The sequence below is a fragment of the Martes martes genome (assembly GCF_963455335.1).
Source record: "Martes martes genome assembly, chromosome: 6".
Classification (NCBI taxonomy): Eukaryota; Metazoa; Chordata; class Mammalia; order Carnivora; family Mustelidae; genus Martes; species Martes martes.
Window position 1 is genome coordinate 91,853,093 of NC_137893.1, and position 18,154 is coordinate 91,871,246.

At 44.3% G+C, this 18,154-nt stretch overlaps 1 protein-coding gene across 2 annotated transcripts in view; it reads right to left on the bottom strand.

Annotated features, from left to right (window-relative positions):
- CLIC5 (chloride intracellular channel 5) overlaps positions 1-18,154 on the bottom strand; it is a gene marked incomplete at its 5' end in the record, with an annotated part of 156,681 nt that overhangs the window by 93,410 nt on the left and 45,117 nt on the right. The window contains one exon of one of the 2 annotated variants that reach the window (XM_080806301.1): positions 6,281-6,663. The exons of the other annotated variant lie outside the window; for it this stretch is intronic. Coding sequence (XP_080662427.1) covers positions 6,281-6,343 — 63 coding nt within the window. Of the gene's footprint in view, positions 1-6,280; positions 6,664-18,154 lie in introns of those variants that run through there. 2 annotated transcript variants of the gene reach the window in all.

The window sequence follows — 18,154 nt, forward strand, 5'->3', positions numbered from 1 at the left end:
CATTGGCCGAGCCACTGTTCCCCATGAGTGCTATACCAAATGTAATTCAAAGAACCTTCCCATGTTAGAAGAGAGTGCTTCTAGAAGCTAAAACTCTATTTCTTTTTCCCAGGAAGGATTCATTTAACTTCTGACAACAGGCTATCTATAGTCTTTATCCTTCAAAAACTTCACTTCTTGGAACTAAGATACCCCTTGACCACATATATGTGTTTCCAACGTAGATTCCACTCAGGGAGCTGGCAGACAAATTGCCCAGTAGTTGGAGCTGCACCCTCAGAATGCAAGCAGAGTCAGATCTAGGATGCCCTGGGTAGAGAGAACCTTCTTATCACTGACCCACATCTTCCGGAAAGCCATGCTTACCCACTTTGCTCCTTCGCTATTTCTAGTCCTCCAGCCCTGGTGACAAAGACCAATGAGGATGTCTCCCATATGACCGTTTTTGAAAATACCAGCTATTGAGAGTCTGTTATGTCATTTGTATAGACCAGCTAGACAATACTGTGGCTATGCAGAGCTAGAAGTTTGCTGGGAGGAATGGGTCCTCCTGAAAGCAAAGGATGTAGACTCTAGAGCCTTCTTTCTCATCTATGGGCTGGAGTTATAGGCATCTTCCAGGGGAGCCTGTGAAGCCCAGCCCAGAGCCCAGCGACAGGAAAGGGAAGGAAGCCACAGAAATAACAAGGTCAGGGCCAATGCAGCCCCCCAGCGGTTTGATGCCTCCTGGCCCTGCCCCCAAAGCTATGTGAGGGCTCCCTGGGATGAAGGACCAACCGACAGGAGAAATTAACGTCCCTGGAGCTTGCAGAGCCCAACCACTGGCCAGGGATCTGCACCCCGCCTGCAGCCAGACCAACCACATCATTCAGTCAGTGACCTCTGTGGGCCTCCAGCTCCCAGAGCAGCAGCTCCGCACAGACAATCAGAGCCGGTGATGGTCACACGCTGCTCCCGCTCAGACACGGGTCTGAGTCCTGTCCCAGTGACAAGGCAGGCACAGACAGGCTTGAGCCTGTGACTTCTCGGACATGCCAAGGAAGGGCAGTTCATGGTCTTGGCTTCTCCCTAAGGAGGCTATATTGGGCCTGCAGAAGAAGTTACATTTTTGCCGCAGATTCATACTTAACTTATTCTAGTGCTCACACCAACACCTCAAAACGTGTCCCACCATCGGCAGCACAGCCCTGGTGAGAAAACTGGCACAGAGAGCCACGGCAGCCTGTTCCAGCCTGCCCAGCCGGAAACCCAGAGCCTGCTCCCTAAAGTGGGCCCTCTCCCACCATGCCTCCTGCCGCCACTAAAAGGGGCCCAGCACGTGGCAACGGGAAAGGAATCCAGATGAGACGGTGTTTGCCAGATGGTCTAAATGGATGGAGTCTTCGCCTCCGAGTGGAGAAAGGCAAGCTGAGGAAGCAAGAGCTGCGGGCAGGGAGGCAGGAGCTGAGCGCGCTAACGGCGGGCTGCAATATCTGCAGACCCACTGCTGCAACATCTGCAGACCCACTGCTGCAACATCTGCAGACCCACTGCTGCAACATCTGCAGACCCACTGCACCTGCCGCCAGACCTGAGGCACGCAGGAAAAGTCACATTCACAGACATGGCAGGGCAGGTGAACTTGTGTACTGGTTCCTGACCCCAACCCAAACCCGGACTCGCGGGTTGCTTCATGTACTGAAGGGAAGTTGCTTCAGGTACTGAAGGGAACAGCAAAACCTAATGCTCCCACGTTTAGGTGAGGTGTCCAAGGGGACCAGGCAGCCAGCGGGCAGTGGGGATCTGAGAGGGAATGCCACAGGATTTGATCTTGTCTGTTCTGGAAGTCAGATGACTATACGATGGGTCACCACGACTTGACATGTGTTCTGCACCTCTGTCAGAGCCTTCCAGATTACTCAATAAATAAAACAGCTAGTCATTTCCACCCAGCAATCAGCAGGACTCCGTTTTATTTCCCCCAAGCTGAATTGATGGTTATTTGACTAGACCGACCCCATGCACGGATTGTTCTGGAGTCCTGTGGATAGGGCTTTATAGTCCGTCAGCATCTGTTAACTGAGCACAGATTGGGTACAAGCTCTGTATCAGCAACACTTCTGATCACGACGCCCTGAAGCCGTTAGAAATTCTGGACACTAATTCCTCTAGGACGGCTACCTATTTTAGCCGTGGCAGACACTGCCTGCAGTCAGACTTGCCTCTGATCATGACTCAGTGGCTCTCTACCAGAACTGCACCCTGGAGTCACCTGGGTGGGGGGAGGTAAGAAATCTGGTTCTGGGTCTCCTTCCCCCACCCCAAGGGATTTTCCTGTAATTGATCAAGGAGTAGCAGTCATCAGGAGTTCTTAAACCTTAAACCTCCCCCAAACAATCGAAATATGTAGCCAAAGTTGAGAACCACTAATTTCTATTGAAATTCACACCCCTGGCAGCAAGAGACATTTGCAACAATTTCAGTGGTGTTCTACTTCTTGGGTCCCAGGATGGGACTGGGTGTCCAGGAGTCAACACAGATGGGCGGAATGTCTTGATCTAACCTACTCAGCACATCCTGTATTTGTTTTTCCAAATCACTTTCTGTTTTGCTTTTACTTCCTTGCTCTTTCTTCTTTCTATAAACCACATTGGCTGCCACTGTCAACTGTCGAACCTGTTGTCTTCCCCTTACAATCAAAGTCCAAGCTGTATATGGTCCCATTTATTTATTCTTGAAATAGCCTTGCAAGTGAGGAAGGAGGCAGGCTTTCATTCCCTAAGGCAAATCGGGGGCCTGCAGATCAGAAAGGTTTTATCTGCCATGGAATTCATATTATTATTTTACTCATATGTGTTTATACCAATTTTCATTTACAAAGTACTTTCACCTATTTGCTCCTGTGGAATCCTCACAGCATGTCCGTAGGGACAGTATTTCCATAATCAGGGTGGCCACACATCCTGATTTGCCTGGGAACAATGCTTGGTGACACCTGCTGTCCCAGCCTAATTATTCATAGCACCCCTTTCATTCTCAAACCAAATGTCATCGTCTGAGCCATAAAATATATGGTCGCCATCATATAATTGTGGTTATTAATAACCATATAACCATCCTCTTGTTTTCAAGAGGAGGCTACTGAGGCTCATAGAAGTTAAGTAATGTGTTCAGTCATGAGTTAATTAGAAGCAGGGACAAGACCCAAACTCATGTCCTGTGTCTCCAAGCCTCTCTCCCATCCATGAAGCATCTATGAAATATTATATCAGAGCTGAGTTACTCAAGACAAGAAACTAAAAATGTCACTACTAGAATTCCCTGGAAGGAGGGAAGAGCAAAGCAGGCAGCATTCTATGACATTAGAATGGTTTAGTGAGGTATCAATGAATTGCCTAATTCAGCCAAAGAAGGTATAAGGCCTGACATACGGGTCTTTGGAAAAGAAAGAGTAAGAAATTCGGAATCCAAATAGCAACATTTGAGGAGTGGATATGAATGTTATTTAGTGTACTTCTGAGCACAGGTGTTATTCAACCATCGAACGGGCAGAATCATCCTTCTTACTTCCCTAGGTTGTGACATGGGGCAAACTGTGACTCACTGAACATCTGACAGCAGGAGCTCTCACGAACTCCCTGTGACTCACATTTATTTGTTTCCTTCATTTTTCACAGAAGTGAACCAAGGCTCATAAACAGGGAACAAGGTAAGGTATTTGAATGTGTTTCAGAAATTTTAAAATGCTGCCATTTATTGTTATTATTATTAATTATTATCAAGACCACCAGCAGTAGTAGTCATAGTAGTTAACAGATGCTGATAATCAGGTAATGTGGGATAGAATTGTGTATCCCTGAAACTCCCTGAGTGACCCAGGTTTTGAACAACACACCCAGCATCCCAGCTGGATAGAGAGGAGGTCCCCTGAAGGAGGTGTTGAAAATGACACATCCCACTCTGGGTGGGGTCCCACCCGGCCGGGAGGCTTCCTAGAAACCAACCCACCCTGCTCTGCAGAAGATGCCTCGGGCCCCAGACACCTTCAACAGGAAGGCTTTTCTCATGGGAATCACACAGCTAAGAGAAATGTCCAACTTTGGGAGGACCTGATTCTGGAGATCAGGCCCTTGTTTCCCTAAAATAAAACCATTCATGACCTGGGTGGGATCTTTACTTCACAACTTTTTCAGCCTTTGTTAGTCCCTGGAAATTGTAACTGCAACCCAGAATGTCAAACAAGAGGGGAAAAAAAATCAAGAGCTTTCCTATCAGCTTTTTTTTCCCACAATCAATCCAGTTTTTGAGCTAATCATGAAGGCCTGCCTGGCCATGGATCTCTTTCCTTTAAGACAAAACAACAACACGGGCATTTTAGAATTCTTTTGGGGGCCCTGGGGGCTGTGCGGTGAGCTTTTTATATAAATGGAGAAAACCTTCAAAGCTGCCAACGAGGTTCCAAAGGTGCAGGCAGAATCGGTCTCAGTGCCTAGTAGTGGGGCAAAGGGCTCCTTTGGCTCTGAAGAGTCAATTTGTGTTTCAAATAGCTTTCAGGAACTTGACACTATGAAACTACCTGCTCCCAGGAAATCTGAGAAAGTCCTAGAATAGCTTTCTTCAAGGAGAGCAGGGAGACTCATCGCTTTGTTAAAGCTCTCCCTGCTGGTTCCCTAGACCACAGACCTGGACACCAAGGTCCAGGGCCCCCATTTCTGGCCCTTGGTCCAACGCTGCCAAACTTGCAAGAGGACATGACCTCTTTCATTACCCAGGTCTGCCAAAGGACCTGGTAATCCTGCCTAGAGGGGTCGCAAAAACCAAACGAGACAAAGGCCACCTTTGAGGGGAGAGAAATAGGCTTCGCGAAGCAAATGTCACTAAGTGACAGGTGTGATTTCTATGGATAATTTTGAAAAATAAACCCAAAGAAGGTAACACCGGGCTGAAGAAAATGTAACAGACCTTTGTGATAGGCTGGCCAACTGGGACAGACCACTTACCAAGTGTAACATAAGTCACAACTTGAGGGGTTTATTTTTTTAGGCATCGAAAGATACCAAAGACCAGAAGGTGGTTATCAAGGTTTCTGTAGGTCTTAACACTTTTTTGTGACAATTTCTCTGTTTAATTAGTTTGGAATTCAGGGTAATTTACCCCAAATAACATCTTTCCCACTCCAGGGAATACATAGCCTTTTAAATGCACCCCAGGAGACCTCTGAAATGTGCCAATGACTCCCCCCTTCTCAGTTACCTGGGCATTTCAGGGAAACTGCAGTGAAAGGGTATTTTCCCCATTTGAGAAAAGTCCCGGAGCTCAGGCAGCCAGGGGACTCCCCTCCCCCAAGTCCTGGCGAGGCTTTCTGCACCGCCCAGGAGGCAACTCTCCTGCCGCCTCAGGTTTCCCAGCTTCTGCGGTGTGTCGGCCACAGCGAGGACTGATCAAATGTTTCTTTCTTACAATACACCAGCAGCGGACCCGGGAAACGCTGCCTCTCCGGCATCCATCCCTTTCCCTCCTACCGGTTGCAAACGAAGTGCAGCAGTGTTGATGGAAGATTGTTTCACCCAGGGAGCAAGGCGACTTAACTTGGTTTGTTCACTGTGCTCCTCCATCCCCTTCGGCCCCAAGTCCACCTGGGTTCCCCCCACTGCCCAACCCTTAGCATTTCCTGATACTACCCTGCGGAATCATGATTATGACGATAATAGTAATGTGGGCGAAAGGAGTGTTTGCTTTCTGCTTTGCGGGTCACAAAGCAAGAAACACCTTTGTTTCCTTCTGCTTTTCTTTGAAGTAGCTCTGAGCCGAAGAGAGAAAGGACCTTTGAAGAGATGTTATTTTTATTTTGCCAGAGAGAATTGTATCCGTATGGTTTCCTTTTCTTCCTGTCCCTCTCTTACCTCCCTCTGCCCCCCAATTTTAGAAAAAAGGTTCAAGGGTCCGGCCATGCGCCTGTCACCTCCTTATACCTCAAGATACCCTTTAGGACTCGCCAAAATCGCACCGGGCAGGGCTCAGGACTGATCCACTTGCCCTGCAGCTGGTTTGACAAACTGCGGGCCAACAAGAAGACTGGCGGCCACCTGCCGGATTGCGCCTGACTCCACAACACCCTAGAGCCCCGAAGCGAGGCTGTCCCGCTTGCAGAAAGGCCACCCAAGGGAGCGCTAGGGCCGAGATGTCCTCCCTGGGGAGGGTCCAGTGTCCCAGCTCTGTCTGCGCTGGCACGTGAGCCTGCGCCGCAAGGAGCCCGACTGCTGGAGCGTCAGGTGCAGCGAGCGCCTGGATGCCAACCTACCTTCACGAAGAGTTCGATCTCGGGGTCCCTGTCGTCCCCGTTAGCTGTCGCCGAGTCCATCATGCCTTCGGTGCCCGGGGCCAGCGTCCCGGGCCGAGGAGGCGCCACCTCTGCGGCGCCCGGGCCAGCCCTCTGCGCTCCTGCTCTGCGGAGCCCTTCTTGAGAGCGGCGCTTATTATTATTATTATTTTCAAGTCTGTTTCCCAAGCCGGGAACAGCAGTGTCTGAGAGATCAGTGTTCGGAGAGATCACATGCAAAGGAGGGAAGCCAGAGGGGACAGGGGGCAAGGGGGAAAGGTGGGTTCAGGGATGGCAGCAGGTCCCCCGAGCAACAAGTGCCGGGCTGCAGGGAGGTGTCACAGGATCCGCGCTTGTCAGCGATCCCCGCGTAGCCGCCAACGCGCCCAAAATAGCTGGAGGCCGCGGGGCGGGGTCAGCTCGGGCGGGGCGGGGGGCGGGGGGCGGGGAGGAGCACCCGGCCAGCGCGGCCCCTGCCCTGGCCCTGGCTCTGGCCCCGCTCCGCCCCACCACCCTAGCCCAGCAGCGCCCCAGGCGCGGCCCAGTCGGGCTGCCACTGCCGCCGGGTCAGGGGGACCTTCTGGGAAAGGTACAGGGAGGGAGGAGTCCAGGCGAAGAGGAAGAGAGGAGAGAAAAGATGGCTTTAAGTCTTAGGTTTCATTAATGATGCTTTAGCACCCTCCACTCCGCAGTTACTCCAAAACCAGCGTTACCCACCAGGAAAGCCCATTCCTGACTTAGTGGTGCTCAGAGTGGGGAGGAGCTTGGGGAGAGGGCCGAGAAAGAGAGGATCCACCCCCCCCAACCTTACAAGCCATCCACATGCTGGGCAAATGGAGTAGGGCACCGGGGTGGGGATGGGCAGGGCTGGTGTGTGAGGTAGAGGGCTGAGCCCAACTGGTCAGATGCGTCCAGAGCCCAGGACCTGTGTCTTTCTCATCTTCTGGGCTTGTTTTTCCCGCCCTTTCTTTCCCTGTTCTTTTCTTTCCTTCCCTTGCTTTCCTATTCTTACTTCTGTTCTCTGTTTTGCAGCGAAGTATGATACCCACGTAGGAAAACGCAGGTAAATGCTCAGTTCAATGAACTGAAGCCACGCATGGAGCCCCAGATGAAGAAATAAAATGTTAGCTAGGAAGCTTCTCCTGTTCTCTCTTCTCTTCCTTTCCTGCCTTTCCACACCCCTCTTCCATCCCTGTAACCATTATCCTGACCTGTAACAACACAGGTTAGTTTTGCCTGGAATCTTACAGTAGAGGCTGTATATACTCCTTGATGTCTGGCTTCCTGTGCTCACCATGACATTTGTGAGATTCATTGATTCTGTTGTGTGTAGTTGTAAATCATCCATTTTCATGGCCACATTTATGTGTATCCATTTTTCAGGTGATGGACATGTGCATAGTTTCCATAGTATCTACTACTGTAGATACTGCTGTTATGAGCATTCTGTCAAGCATCCTTGGGTAATACAAGGACACTTACTTCTCTGTTGGGTATATACTTATAAGTGGAATTTTTAAGTCATAGAGTATGAGAATATTCTTCTTGAATAAACACTGCCAGACGGTTTTCCAGAGCAGTTGTACCAATTTGCATTTCCAGCTTTCACTTCGTTTAAAAATAGGTGCTAAATCTTTGGCATCTGAAATCTGGTCAATTTTGCTTTGTTTTCTCTGCCTTCTCTTTGCTAGTCCTGTTTGTGCTCTGGCTTGCCTTGCTCACAAATATGTATGTATTTCACAGCTTTGTAAGAAAAAATTTAATCACTTAATAATAAAAATAGGTAATAGTTCTTAGTATGCACCAGACAAAAATGCTCAGCACTGTACATCTTTACTTGTTGAGTCTTTACAAATAGGGTTATTATCCCAGTGTTCAAGGTGGGGAAACAGAGGCTTAAAGTATTTCAATAACTTATCCCTGGACATCCAGCTAGAAAATGGTGGATTTGAACACAGAAAGAGTGAGCCTGTTCTCTCAACTACTCTACTAACTGCCTCTTTCCAACTTAGTGGACACTGGGTAAGTCACTTTGAAGAAACAAAGACACTGTCCTGGTCTGAATGGAGATTAAGATCCATTTCCGGGTAACCGTCACACAGAAGGAAGACGAAGCTTATCACATGAATTGGGCAGATGCCGGAGCTCTATCAGTCATCATGGAGGCAGACCATTCACCACAGCTGGAGTGGGTAGAGGGCAAGGCCTCATAAAGCAGAAAGTGCTTTGACTGAACCCTTCTGACTGGTCGGACATCTGACAGGTGGAGAAGATGGCGAGGTATCCCGACCACCCTTTATGGCAGGCCGTTTCCCCATAAAGTCCAAGTACAAATATTTCCTTCTCACTGAACAGTCAACAAGCCCAAGTTTGCAACCCTCACAGTACACTACAGCTCAGTCGAGATGAGGTTTCATTGCCCTCTCCTCCTCCTTGGTTTTCGGCTTACATCACCATGCCTTTAGAGAAACAGTCACCTTCCCAGCTGTACCTTCTGAGCCAATGACTGCATACTCTGGGAAGGACACGGGCACAGAGGGAGACTGATACCTTCACTGTGTGCCCCATAGACTCATCACTTCCCTGCTCTGGACTCTGGACACTATTTGCAATAGCAACTGTGGCAGAGGTAAATAAAATTATAAGCATAAAATGCCTTTGAGGGTTATTTATTTTTAGATGAAAGATGCTTTACATGTGTGATCATTTTCTTGGCTATGATCTAAACAGTGTCTGGTATGACCTCCACTCTTCTTAATTCTACATCTAGCAGCACCAGCTTCTCTTTCATCTTCTCCAGATATCTACTGCTTATTGGAAAATGGACCAGTTCTCTTTTAATTTCTAGATAATACCTTCCATTTAGACATCCCTCCAGATAACTGGTAGGTTTGCTATTATAAACATTCATATTGCAAAACAACAAAACAAGAAGTCAGCTTTGGTGATAAAACATTTTTGTGCATTTTTGAATCTGCATTCTGCTTTAGTTCAGGATAACATGTCTTTATTTTATACCCTTTAATGTCAAATTATTATTGGTTAGAGTCAATTATGGCTTTGTCCTGAGAAAAACACGTCCTTGGTCATAGACTGTACTTCTAATAATCGTGGTTTCACAAAGTTGGTGCAAGTTTTGGGTAAATATTTACCTTCAAAGGACTTCAAAAACAACTTCAGTGCTCACTGGGACTGCACATATACTAAAGTTGGAACAATACAGAGAAGATTGGCACGGCCCCAGTGAAAGGATGACGTGCCAGTCTGTGTAACATCCATACTTTTGTATGATTGTTGAAAGCAAAAAATATAATGTGTCTTGTGCGGTTTTCAATATATTCGGTTTCAATAAGACATCAACGGATTTATATAATGGTAAGGTTTCTATACTTCACTTGAAGTGGCCAACTATGAACTCTAAGAAGATTGAGAAAATTTAGATATGTATGTTGTAACCACCCTGAAAGCAACAACTAGAAAAGTTAAACAGAGAGATAGAGTGAAAAGTCAATAGATAAATTAAAATGTAATGGGAAGAAATCTTCAAATAATCTAATAGGTTTGACAGGGGAAAAAAGAGAGCAAACACAAAATGTATTATAAAATGGCACATTTTCCCCCTCTGGCCTTCTCCCTGCTCATTCTCTCTCTCTCTCTCTCTCTCTCTCTTTCTCAAATAAATAAATTAACAAAAAATCTAAAAAAAAAAAAAGATATGACAACTCTAAATACGTACCTAATACCAGAACTTCAAAATACATGAAGCAAAGCTGATGGAACTGAGAGTAGAAAGAGTCAAATCACAATTGTAGTTCGAGGCTACAAAAATTTTCTCTTAGTAATTGATATCACAAATAGACAACAACAACAACAAATCAGCACGAATATAGAAGATCTAAACCATACTATCAGCAGTTTGAACTAATGAACTTTTATAGAATATCCCATCTAAATAACAACAGAAAACACACTATTTTTAACCACATATGGAATATGCACCAAAGTAAACCATATTCTGGGTCACAAAGTAAACCTGTTTCAAAGAGTGAAACTCTGCTCATAATAGAATCAATTACATTAATAAAAAATGTTTCTGGAAAACCTCTAGATATTTGGAAATTAAGCAATTCACTTTCAGAAATTCATTGGTCAATAAAGAAGTCTCAAGGATAATTAGAAAACATTTTGACCTGAACGTAAATGAGCATACAATGTATCAAAATTTGTGGGATGAAACTAAAGTAGCCCTTGAAAGAAATTTATGTTTGAAATATTCTGTTTAGAAGGAAATCCAGGTCTCAAGTTTAAGTTTGTACCTTAAGAAACCAGCAAAACCTAAAGCAAGGAGGAAAAAAATAAATATAAGGGTAAAAAAATGAAACTGAAACAAGACAAAACAACGGAGAAAATCAATGAAACCAAAAGCCAATTCTTGTAAAGGATTGATAAAGTTAATAAATTTCTAGTTGGATTTGCAAAAAGAGAAAGAGAGAAGCTATATATTATCAGTATGGGTATGAAATATGGGATAGCACTACCACAGTCATAAAAGGATAATAAAGGAAGGATATAGACAACTCTCTGCACATAAATTGGAGACTTCTGTAGAACCAAATCTTCAAAGACACAAACTAACAAAACTCATTCAAGAAGGAGGAGAAAACCTGAAAAGTCCCATATACACTAATGAAATTAAGTTCATAGTTGAAAATCCTCTCCCTGCCAAAAAAAAACTCCAAGCCCAGATGTCTTCATTAATGAATTCAACCAAACCTTTAAGAAAGAAATAATATCAATTTTATACAATGTCTTCCAGAAATAAGAAGAGGAGGAATCAAAGAATGTGTATCCAGAGTTTGTAAACAATTTTTACACGTCAAAAATAAAACAAACAACCCAATTAAAAATTAGCAAAAAGAATCTGAACATTTTACCATAGAAGACATACCAATGACAAATCAGCACATGAAAAGATGATCGACATCATTATTGAGTAGAGAAATACAAATAAAATGATACCACAATATACCCATTAGAATGGTGAAAATAATACACACACGATAACCCCATGGGGTAGCAAGAAGGCAGAGCAGTGGGAACTCCCTCCCATACATTGTCAGTGAGAATGCAGAACTATCTGTCACTCTGACAAAACAATTTGGTAATTCCATGTAGAGTCATATATGAGCTACCCATAAGACACACTTGTCATCTCCCAGGTGGTATCCTAGAGCAATGAAAACTTAGGTCCTCCCAAAAACCTGTATATGAATGTTCATAGCAGCATAGTTCATAACTGACACAAACGAGAAACAACCAAAGTGTCCCTCAGTAGCTAAAGGGATAAAAGAATTGTGGTACATCCATACGATAGAGCACTTAGCAATAAATAAGAATGAACACATACAAAATGGACGAATCTCAGCTGCACTGTACTAAGAGACTGGAGGAGTATGCTGAGTGAGAAGTCAAGCAGAGACAGTCAATCATGATATGGTTTTTTGGTGAAGCATGGTGAATGCTTTACCAAACCCCAGCGTTCATTCAATGCTTTACTGGTGAAGCATGAGGAGTAGCATGGAGGACATTAGGAGAAGGAAGGGGAAAATGAAGCGGGGGGAATTGGAGGGGGAGACAAACCATGAGAGACTGTGGACTCTGAGAAACAAACTGAGGTTTTTGGAGGGGAGGGGGTGGGGGATGGGTGAGCCCGATGATGGGTATTAAGGAGGGAATGTATTGCATGGAGCACTGGGTGTTACACCCAAACACTAAATCTTGGAACACTACATCAAAAACTAATGATGTACTGTATGGGGACTAACATAACATAATAAAAATTAATAAAAAATTAAAAATAAAATAAAATAAAATTTGAGTCACATAAAAATAAAAGATTGCATACCGAATGACAGTTATATGACATTCTAGAAAGGCAAAATTATAGTGACAGAGAGCACATCAGTGGCTACCAGCTGTTGGGACTGGCGGGGAGAGGGGAACCTACAAAGGGATAGCATGAGGGAATTTTTCAGGTGATCAAACTATTCTGTATCCTGTTTTTGGTGATGGTTATAGAGGTTTCTGCATGATTAAAACATACAGAACTCTATACCAAAATGAGAATTTTCTGTAAATAAGTTTTTCAAATGATCAAGATTCTTGAACACTTCAAAAAAAATGTAAAGCTGCTAGCTTTTTTTTTGTACATCCCCTTTCCACATCTTCTTTGTTTCAGATCCTTAGTATCAGATCTTATCTTACCCTGGACTTCAGATACATAAAACAAGTCTCTATTCCATGAGACCTAGTGTTCCCAATTATAGTCAATAAAGTAAAACAAGCCTTCACTGAAATAAAAAAATAAAACAACAAAATAAGCACATTTAGACCAAGAGAGAGAGTGTGCGTATGATAAATGGACATTTATTATGAAATAATGATGATCATTTTAGGGAGTTTTTTTTTTAGAAATATCTCACCCAGTACCAGAATATAAGCCCATCATCAGCTACAAGCTCCAACTTTTATATGCCTAGTGATATTTAGTGGAACCCACTCACTTTGCCCAGGGTGGTGGCTTTTTATGAGAATCAGATTGTCCCTTTCTGACATTCCTTACAAAGGATCTCTTGGAAAATCCCAAGGGTTTAAGGTTCAAGCTGAAGGGACCATCTGGGTTTAATGACAGCTGCAGAAAGCCCAGTTACACAGTATCTCTGGGGGAGGACCAGGTGGGTGTAGACAAGGGGGTGAGTCCTGGAGCAATTATACCCACGTGAAGTCACAGGTGGGGCTGTGAGGAGAGTTAGGGTGGGTTGCTAGTTCCATCTATCCCTTTATAAACTAATGTGCCCTTGTGCATGCCTTACTTGACCAGTAACCTTGGTCCCTACAGCAGTCTGCCTACTGTCTCCCAGGGAGAGGCCTGGGAGCACGCTGGACAGAAGCCAAGTGTCCTTGTCAACAACCGGCACTCACCCACTGATTCACTCATTACTCATTCTCTCCACCAGTGTTTTGGGGGCATACTGCTCATGCTCATTCTAGAACCCTCCGAGAACAGGCTGTACCTATTGCCTCCTGCTGACGAGCAATCTTTGCTCCTGTATTATGCCTTCACGGATAGCCTTATGTCTTTTCCACAAGATCAAAAACTCCTTGGGGGCAGGAATCCAGTGTCGTGGGTCTTTCACATGACCTTCAGAACATAATGGTTCCCTGCTATAGACTTGGGAACAACCACCACCAAAAAACAAAAACAAACAAACAAAAAAACCCACTTGTAAACAAACTGTTAATAATCCAAGTACAGCTGGAAAAATAATTGTTGTTGGAATGAATTAATGAGTATCAGGCAGCTCTTTTATTCCCAGGGTCCTCCATGACTAAGGATTCGGCCCTAATTTCACTCAAAGGCTGACATCAGTGAAATGGACATTAGAGTGTGGGGTTTGTATAAAGATTCTAATTTTGAAGTAAAACATGGGAAAGAGGTAAGAATAATAAAAGTTAACATTTACTAGGGGCCCGCCATGTGCCAGGGACTCTGAATCATTCTTAAGCTTGCTTCGTCTCTATTATAACCCCCACGACAGGTGCCATCAGTTCCATTTCACAAATGAGGAAGCAAAGACTTAGGAAGGTTAAGGAACTTGCCCAAGAGCACGCGCATCATTATAAACAACACAGCCAGTATTCTAACCCAAGGTCTCTCCACCGCAAAAGCCTGTCTTATTAACCCCCGTGCTTTCCGGTGTGTGAGAAGGACAATGCAGTTGGAGGAGACTGGGATGATGAAAGAGACTTAGAAATTGCTTCTTGAGTTGCAATCAGTGAATGACTCGTCTTGGATAAGGAACGGGTAGATCTGGGGATTCTGGAACCCTCCTTCACTCTGCTTAATGTCAGAGACACCAGAGACAGAGCTGAAAAAAGAAGCAGGCACCAAATGTGGCACATGAAAAAGAAACAAATACCTAGCTCCTAGAGAAAGGAAAGCCATGGGAGACAAGAGGCCAGAGCAAAGTGATCTGAGGTCATGTTCTGTTGCAGCACCATGAATTTTTGGCAGGATTTACTGCTCTGGTAATTGTCTCACTTAATGGCAAAGTTCATACTTTAGTCACAGCAAGATCACATTAAAATACAACTATTACACAAATATATTTTTAAAAGCCTTGGACAGGATCCAAGATAAACACATGTGTAACAAAATTTTAAAAAATTGTTGACCCATATTGCTTTTATGCACACATCTAATTTTCTTTTGGACAACAGGCCCATCTTGCCAACTGACCAGAGATAGCCCTTAGTAACTCAAAAAAGGGCATGGTATTCCAGAGGCCCCCAGCCCAGGGGGACGGGGAGGGGGGGGCGGGGAAGATAAGGAATGTCGGGGAGGGGGAGTCAGCTTGTCCATGGGTGGGAGCAGAATGCAGAATGAGTTGAAGGAAGTGGGCAAATGCCAGTGACCAAACAGATTAGAATTCTGAAAGGAAAACAAAGAGTTGTTATGATTGACAACCAAAAATCCATTTGCTTTTTTGTTAAAGGACCCCTGAATCACAATTGGAATCTACATCTGCTCCATTCGCAGCCCATTACGTTCCCACGGACTTTCAGGGGTGGGCAGGTGACTGGCGTGGGCCAATGGGAACACAGAATCCCTGTGAGCACAGTGATTGGTTCAAAATGGACACATGATCAACTGGGATCAATGTTCCATTTTTAAAATGAAAAAAAAAAAAGGCAGGTCTTCGAGTAGACTGGTGAAGCAAGCTGCTTAGTGCGAGTTCGTGACATTCTCATTTAAAATCTAGTTGGCAAAGAATCAGTTTTTAAAACTGTATTTATGGGCTCCAGGTGGCAAAGTTAGTTAAGGCTGTTCCTTTGTAACTCTTAGAAGATAGAATATGAATCCTCATTATGATGTGATAAAAAGATCAGCCTTTGCTCAGATTTGGGGCTTTTGTCAGAAATGTGCTTAAGAGACAATTTTCCTTCTGCTGGGCTTGCAGAGAAACTGCAGGATGGTCCCGGGGCTGCCTGCTCTGTCTTGTCCCTGCTAAGACAGAACATAATCGAAAGTAAAGCCAGTAGAGAGAAAACAAGGCCTGAGAGATGGAGAAAGGAAGCCCAAGTTCTGATTATTGTTTGAGTGACTAGATCGCTTGGTACCTAAAAATTGATATCCCTAGAGTTTCCTGTCCTGATGGTCAGTAAAATCGCTTTTTGGCTCAAACCGTCTTGAGGTGGGTTTTTGTTTTTTTGTGGGGTTTTTTTGGTTTTTATTTTGAAGATTTTATTTATTTATCTGACAGAGAGATACAGTGAGAGAGGGGACACAAGAAGGGGGAGTGGGAGAGGGAGAAGCAGGCTTCCCGTGGAGCAGGGGTCAGGATGTGGGGCTTGATCCCAGGACCCTGGGATCATGACCAGAGCGGAAGGCAGAGGCTTAACTGACTGAGCCACTCAGGTGACCCTTGAGGTGGGTTTTTTAATGTTTGCAACTATACATTTATATCTACAACAGTTAGAACCTGCAGAGACTAAAGAGGGTTATGGGCGAGAGATGCTCCATGGCCAAATAAGATCTCAGGGTTACCATAAGGTAGACATGAGTCAACAGCACAGTATTGCACTTAAAAAAGGAGGCCCCATCCTGGGATGCCCCAGGGGGTTCAGTCGGTTTAGTCGGTTTTTATTTTGACTCAGGTCATGATCTCAGGGTTGTGAGATTGAGCCGTCAGGCTCCGTGTGGGGTGTGGAGCCAGCTTAAGATCCTCTCTCTATCCCTCTCACCCCTGACCCCCTTCTCTCAAGCACCCCCAAAACCACAACAAAAACTCCTCACGGTTCCATAACATCCTATGCAAAACCCTTCTATTGTGTTATTATATTGAAATTATTTGTTTATGAATCTGTTGCCTTCTAGAACTAAGACCTTCAAAGACAGAAGGCATCTCATCCCTCGGTTAATCACATCTTGGATTGTAATCATCACTTCACATACCTACAACCCCAACAAATCTAGCTTTTTGAAAGCAGGACTGGTGTTTCTTATGTGTGTTTCCTTGTGTCCAGCACACAGCCAGGCTTGTGGTCTATGTCTAGATCTATCTATCCATATTCACTCATTTGCTTGGTAAATAACTTATTAGGATTTTGTTTTAGTCCCATCACTGTGCTTTGCTAAATATAACCCGTTGATCCAGTTCTAAAGGTTTACATATTAATAATATAAGCAGTGCTTTTTAATAAGTTGCTGGTACTGATCTCTTGATTAAATGGAAAATGACTCCCTTGCTCCTCCCCCTCTCTGTGGGATTTGCTCTCTGCGGCCCATGACTCTCAGCTGTTTATCAACAGATGCCATAATGAAAGTAGGAAAACACAGTGTGTGAGAACACAAAAGTGAGCCTTGACTCCTAGGTATAAGGTATGAACAGTTAGTTTGCAGGATCACAGGAACTAATAAATATATGAAAAAGCACACCACTTAGCTACAAAACAAATTGCACCAATGGAAGATTTCTCACTTATTTAATTGGTAAAAATGTGTAAAGATTCATGAAAAAAATTGTGAGTAAATATGCATATGATTAGGGAGTGTACATTGGTACAACCTTTCAGAGGTCACTTATCTATCAAATTTGAACACATATTTGGGTCATATGAAGACTCAACAGGCCCACTGATAAGAAACTCTTAAGGATACAATGGGTATATGTTCAATGGTGTTTATTGCATCATTGTTTGAAATAAGAAAAAACTAGAAGCATACGAAATGTCCATTCAAAGATTGGGTAGGTTTGGTGAATCCATATAATGAAGGATATCACAAAAAGAACATATGTCAGGATACATTGTTCAGTGAAAAAGAAAACAAATTATGGCAAAGTGCATGAACTTATTTCATTTTTTGGTAAAATATATATAATTTCATATTATATATTGTCTGAAAGACTACACACAAAATGTAGAGAATGGTTATTTCAGAATAGTGGGGTTAGGGGGAAGAACATTTCAATTTTTACTTTTTACAACTTTTATACATTGTCTAATTTTTCCCCCCCAACACAAAGTGTCTTTTCCAATTAAGTTGTAGGGAAAGCCTCAGGCAAGTTAGCTAGACTGTGTGCAGCCCTCTTGGAGCTCCCTGGGGCTCTGTGAAGTCAACCATGTTTGTCTTTGCGAAGCCAATTCCCTCCTCTTCAGACCTGTCCCTGGATTCAGAACCTTCATCTTTTCCCCAAAGTCTCACCCTAGTTGATCTTACTTTCCCTTTGTTCCTCCAATAAACACGTACTGAGACCCTCCTGTGGCTGTTGTCCTCACATCTGTCCACAGAGAGGACCTTAGTGACTCAGGCTGTAGTCATATCTGCATTTTAAAAAGGCATCAAGGGAGAACACAGTTGATAACACAAAGGCCAGCATTCCAAAATAGGCTGGGGCCAAAGGAGTTTCCTAGAACGGTCTGAACCAGAATCACTGAGGAAGCTTCTAAAAATGCATCTCTCTGGGCCCTTCCCACAAACTGAATCTGAGGGTGGGGCTACAGGAAAGCTCCAGTTTTGATAAGCTCCTTCGTGATCCTCGTGCCCTTTGAGCTCCATCACCATGGACACAGAGGGAAAGATGAGGGGAGAGTCTGAGGGCCAGACACTTTCTGGCAGCTCTCCACAGCTTTTGTACCTTTATTCTACACACACAGGAAGACCCACCTTGTTGTTCTTGACAATAGCAGCTGAGGAAATGCTTAAGTTTGGGTTCTGAAAGCTCCCAAGGACCCCAAATAGAGAAGGAAGAAGAGATACCAAAGGGCGGGAGACTAGCATCACTTTGTAAAATG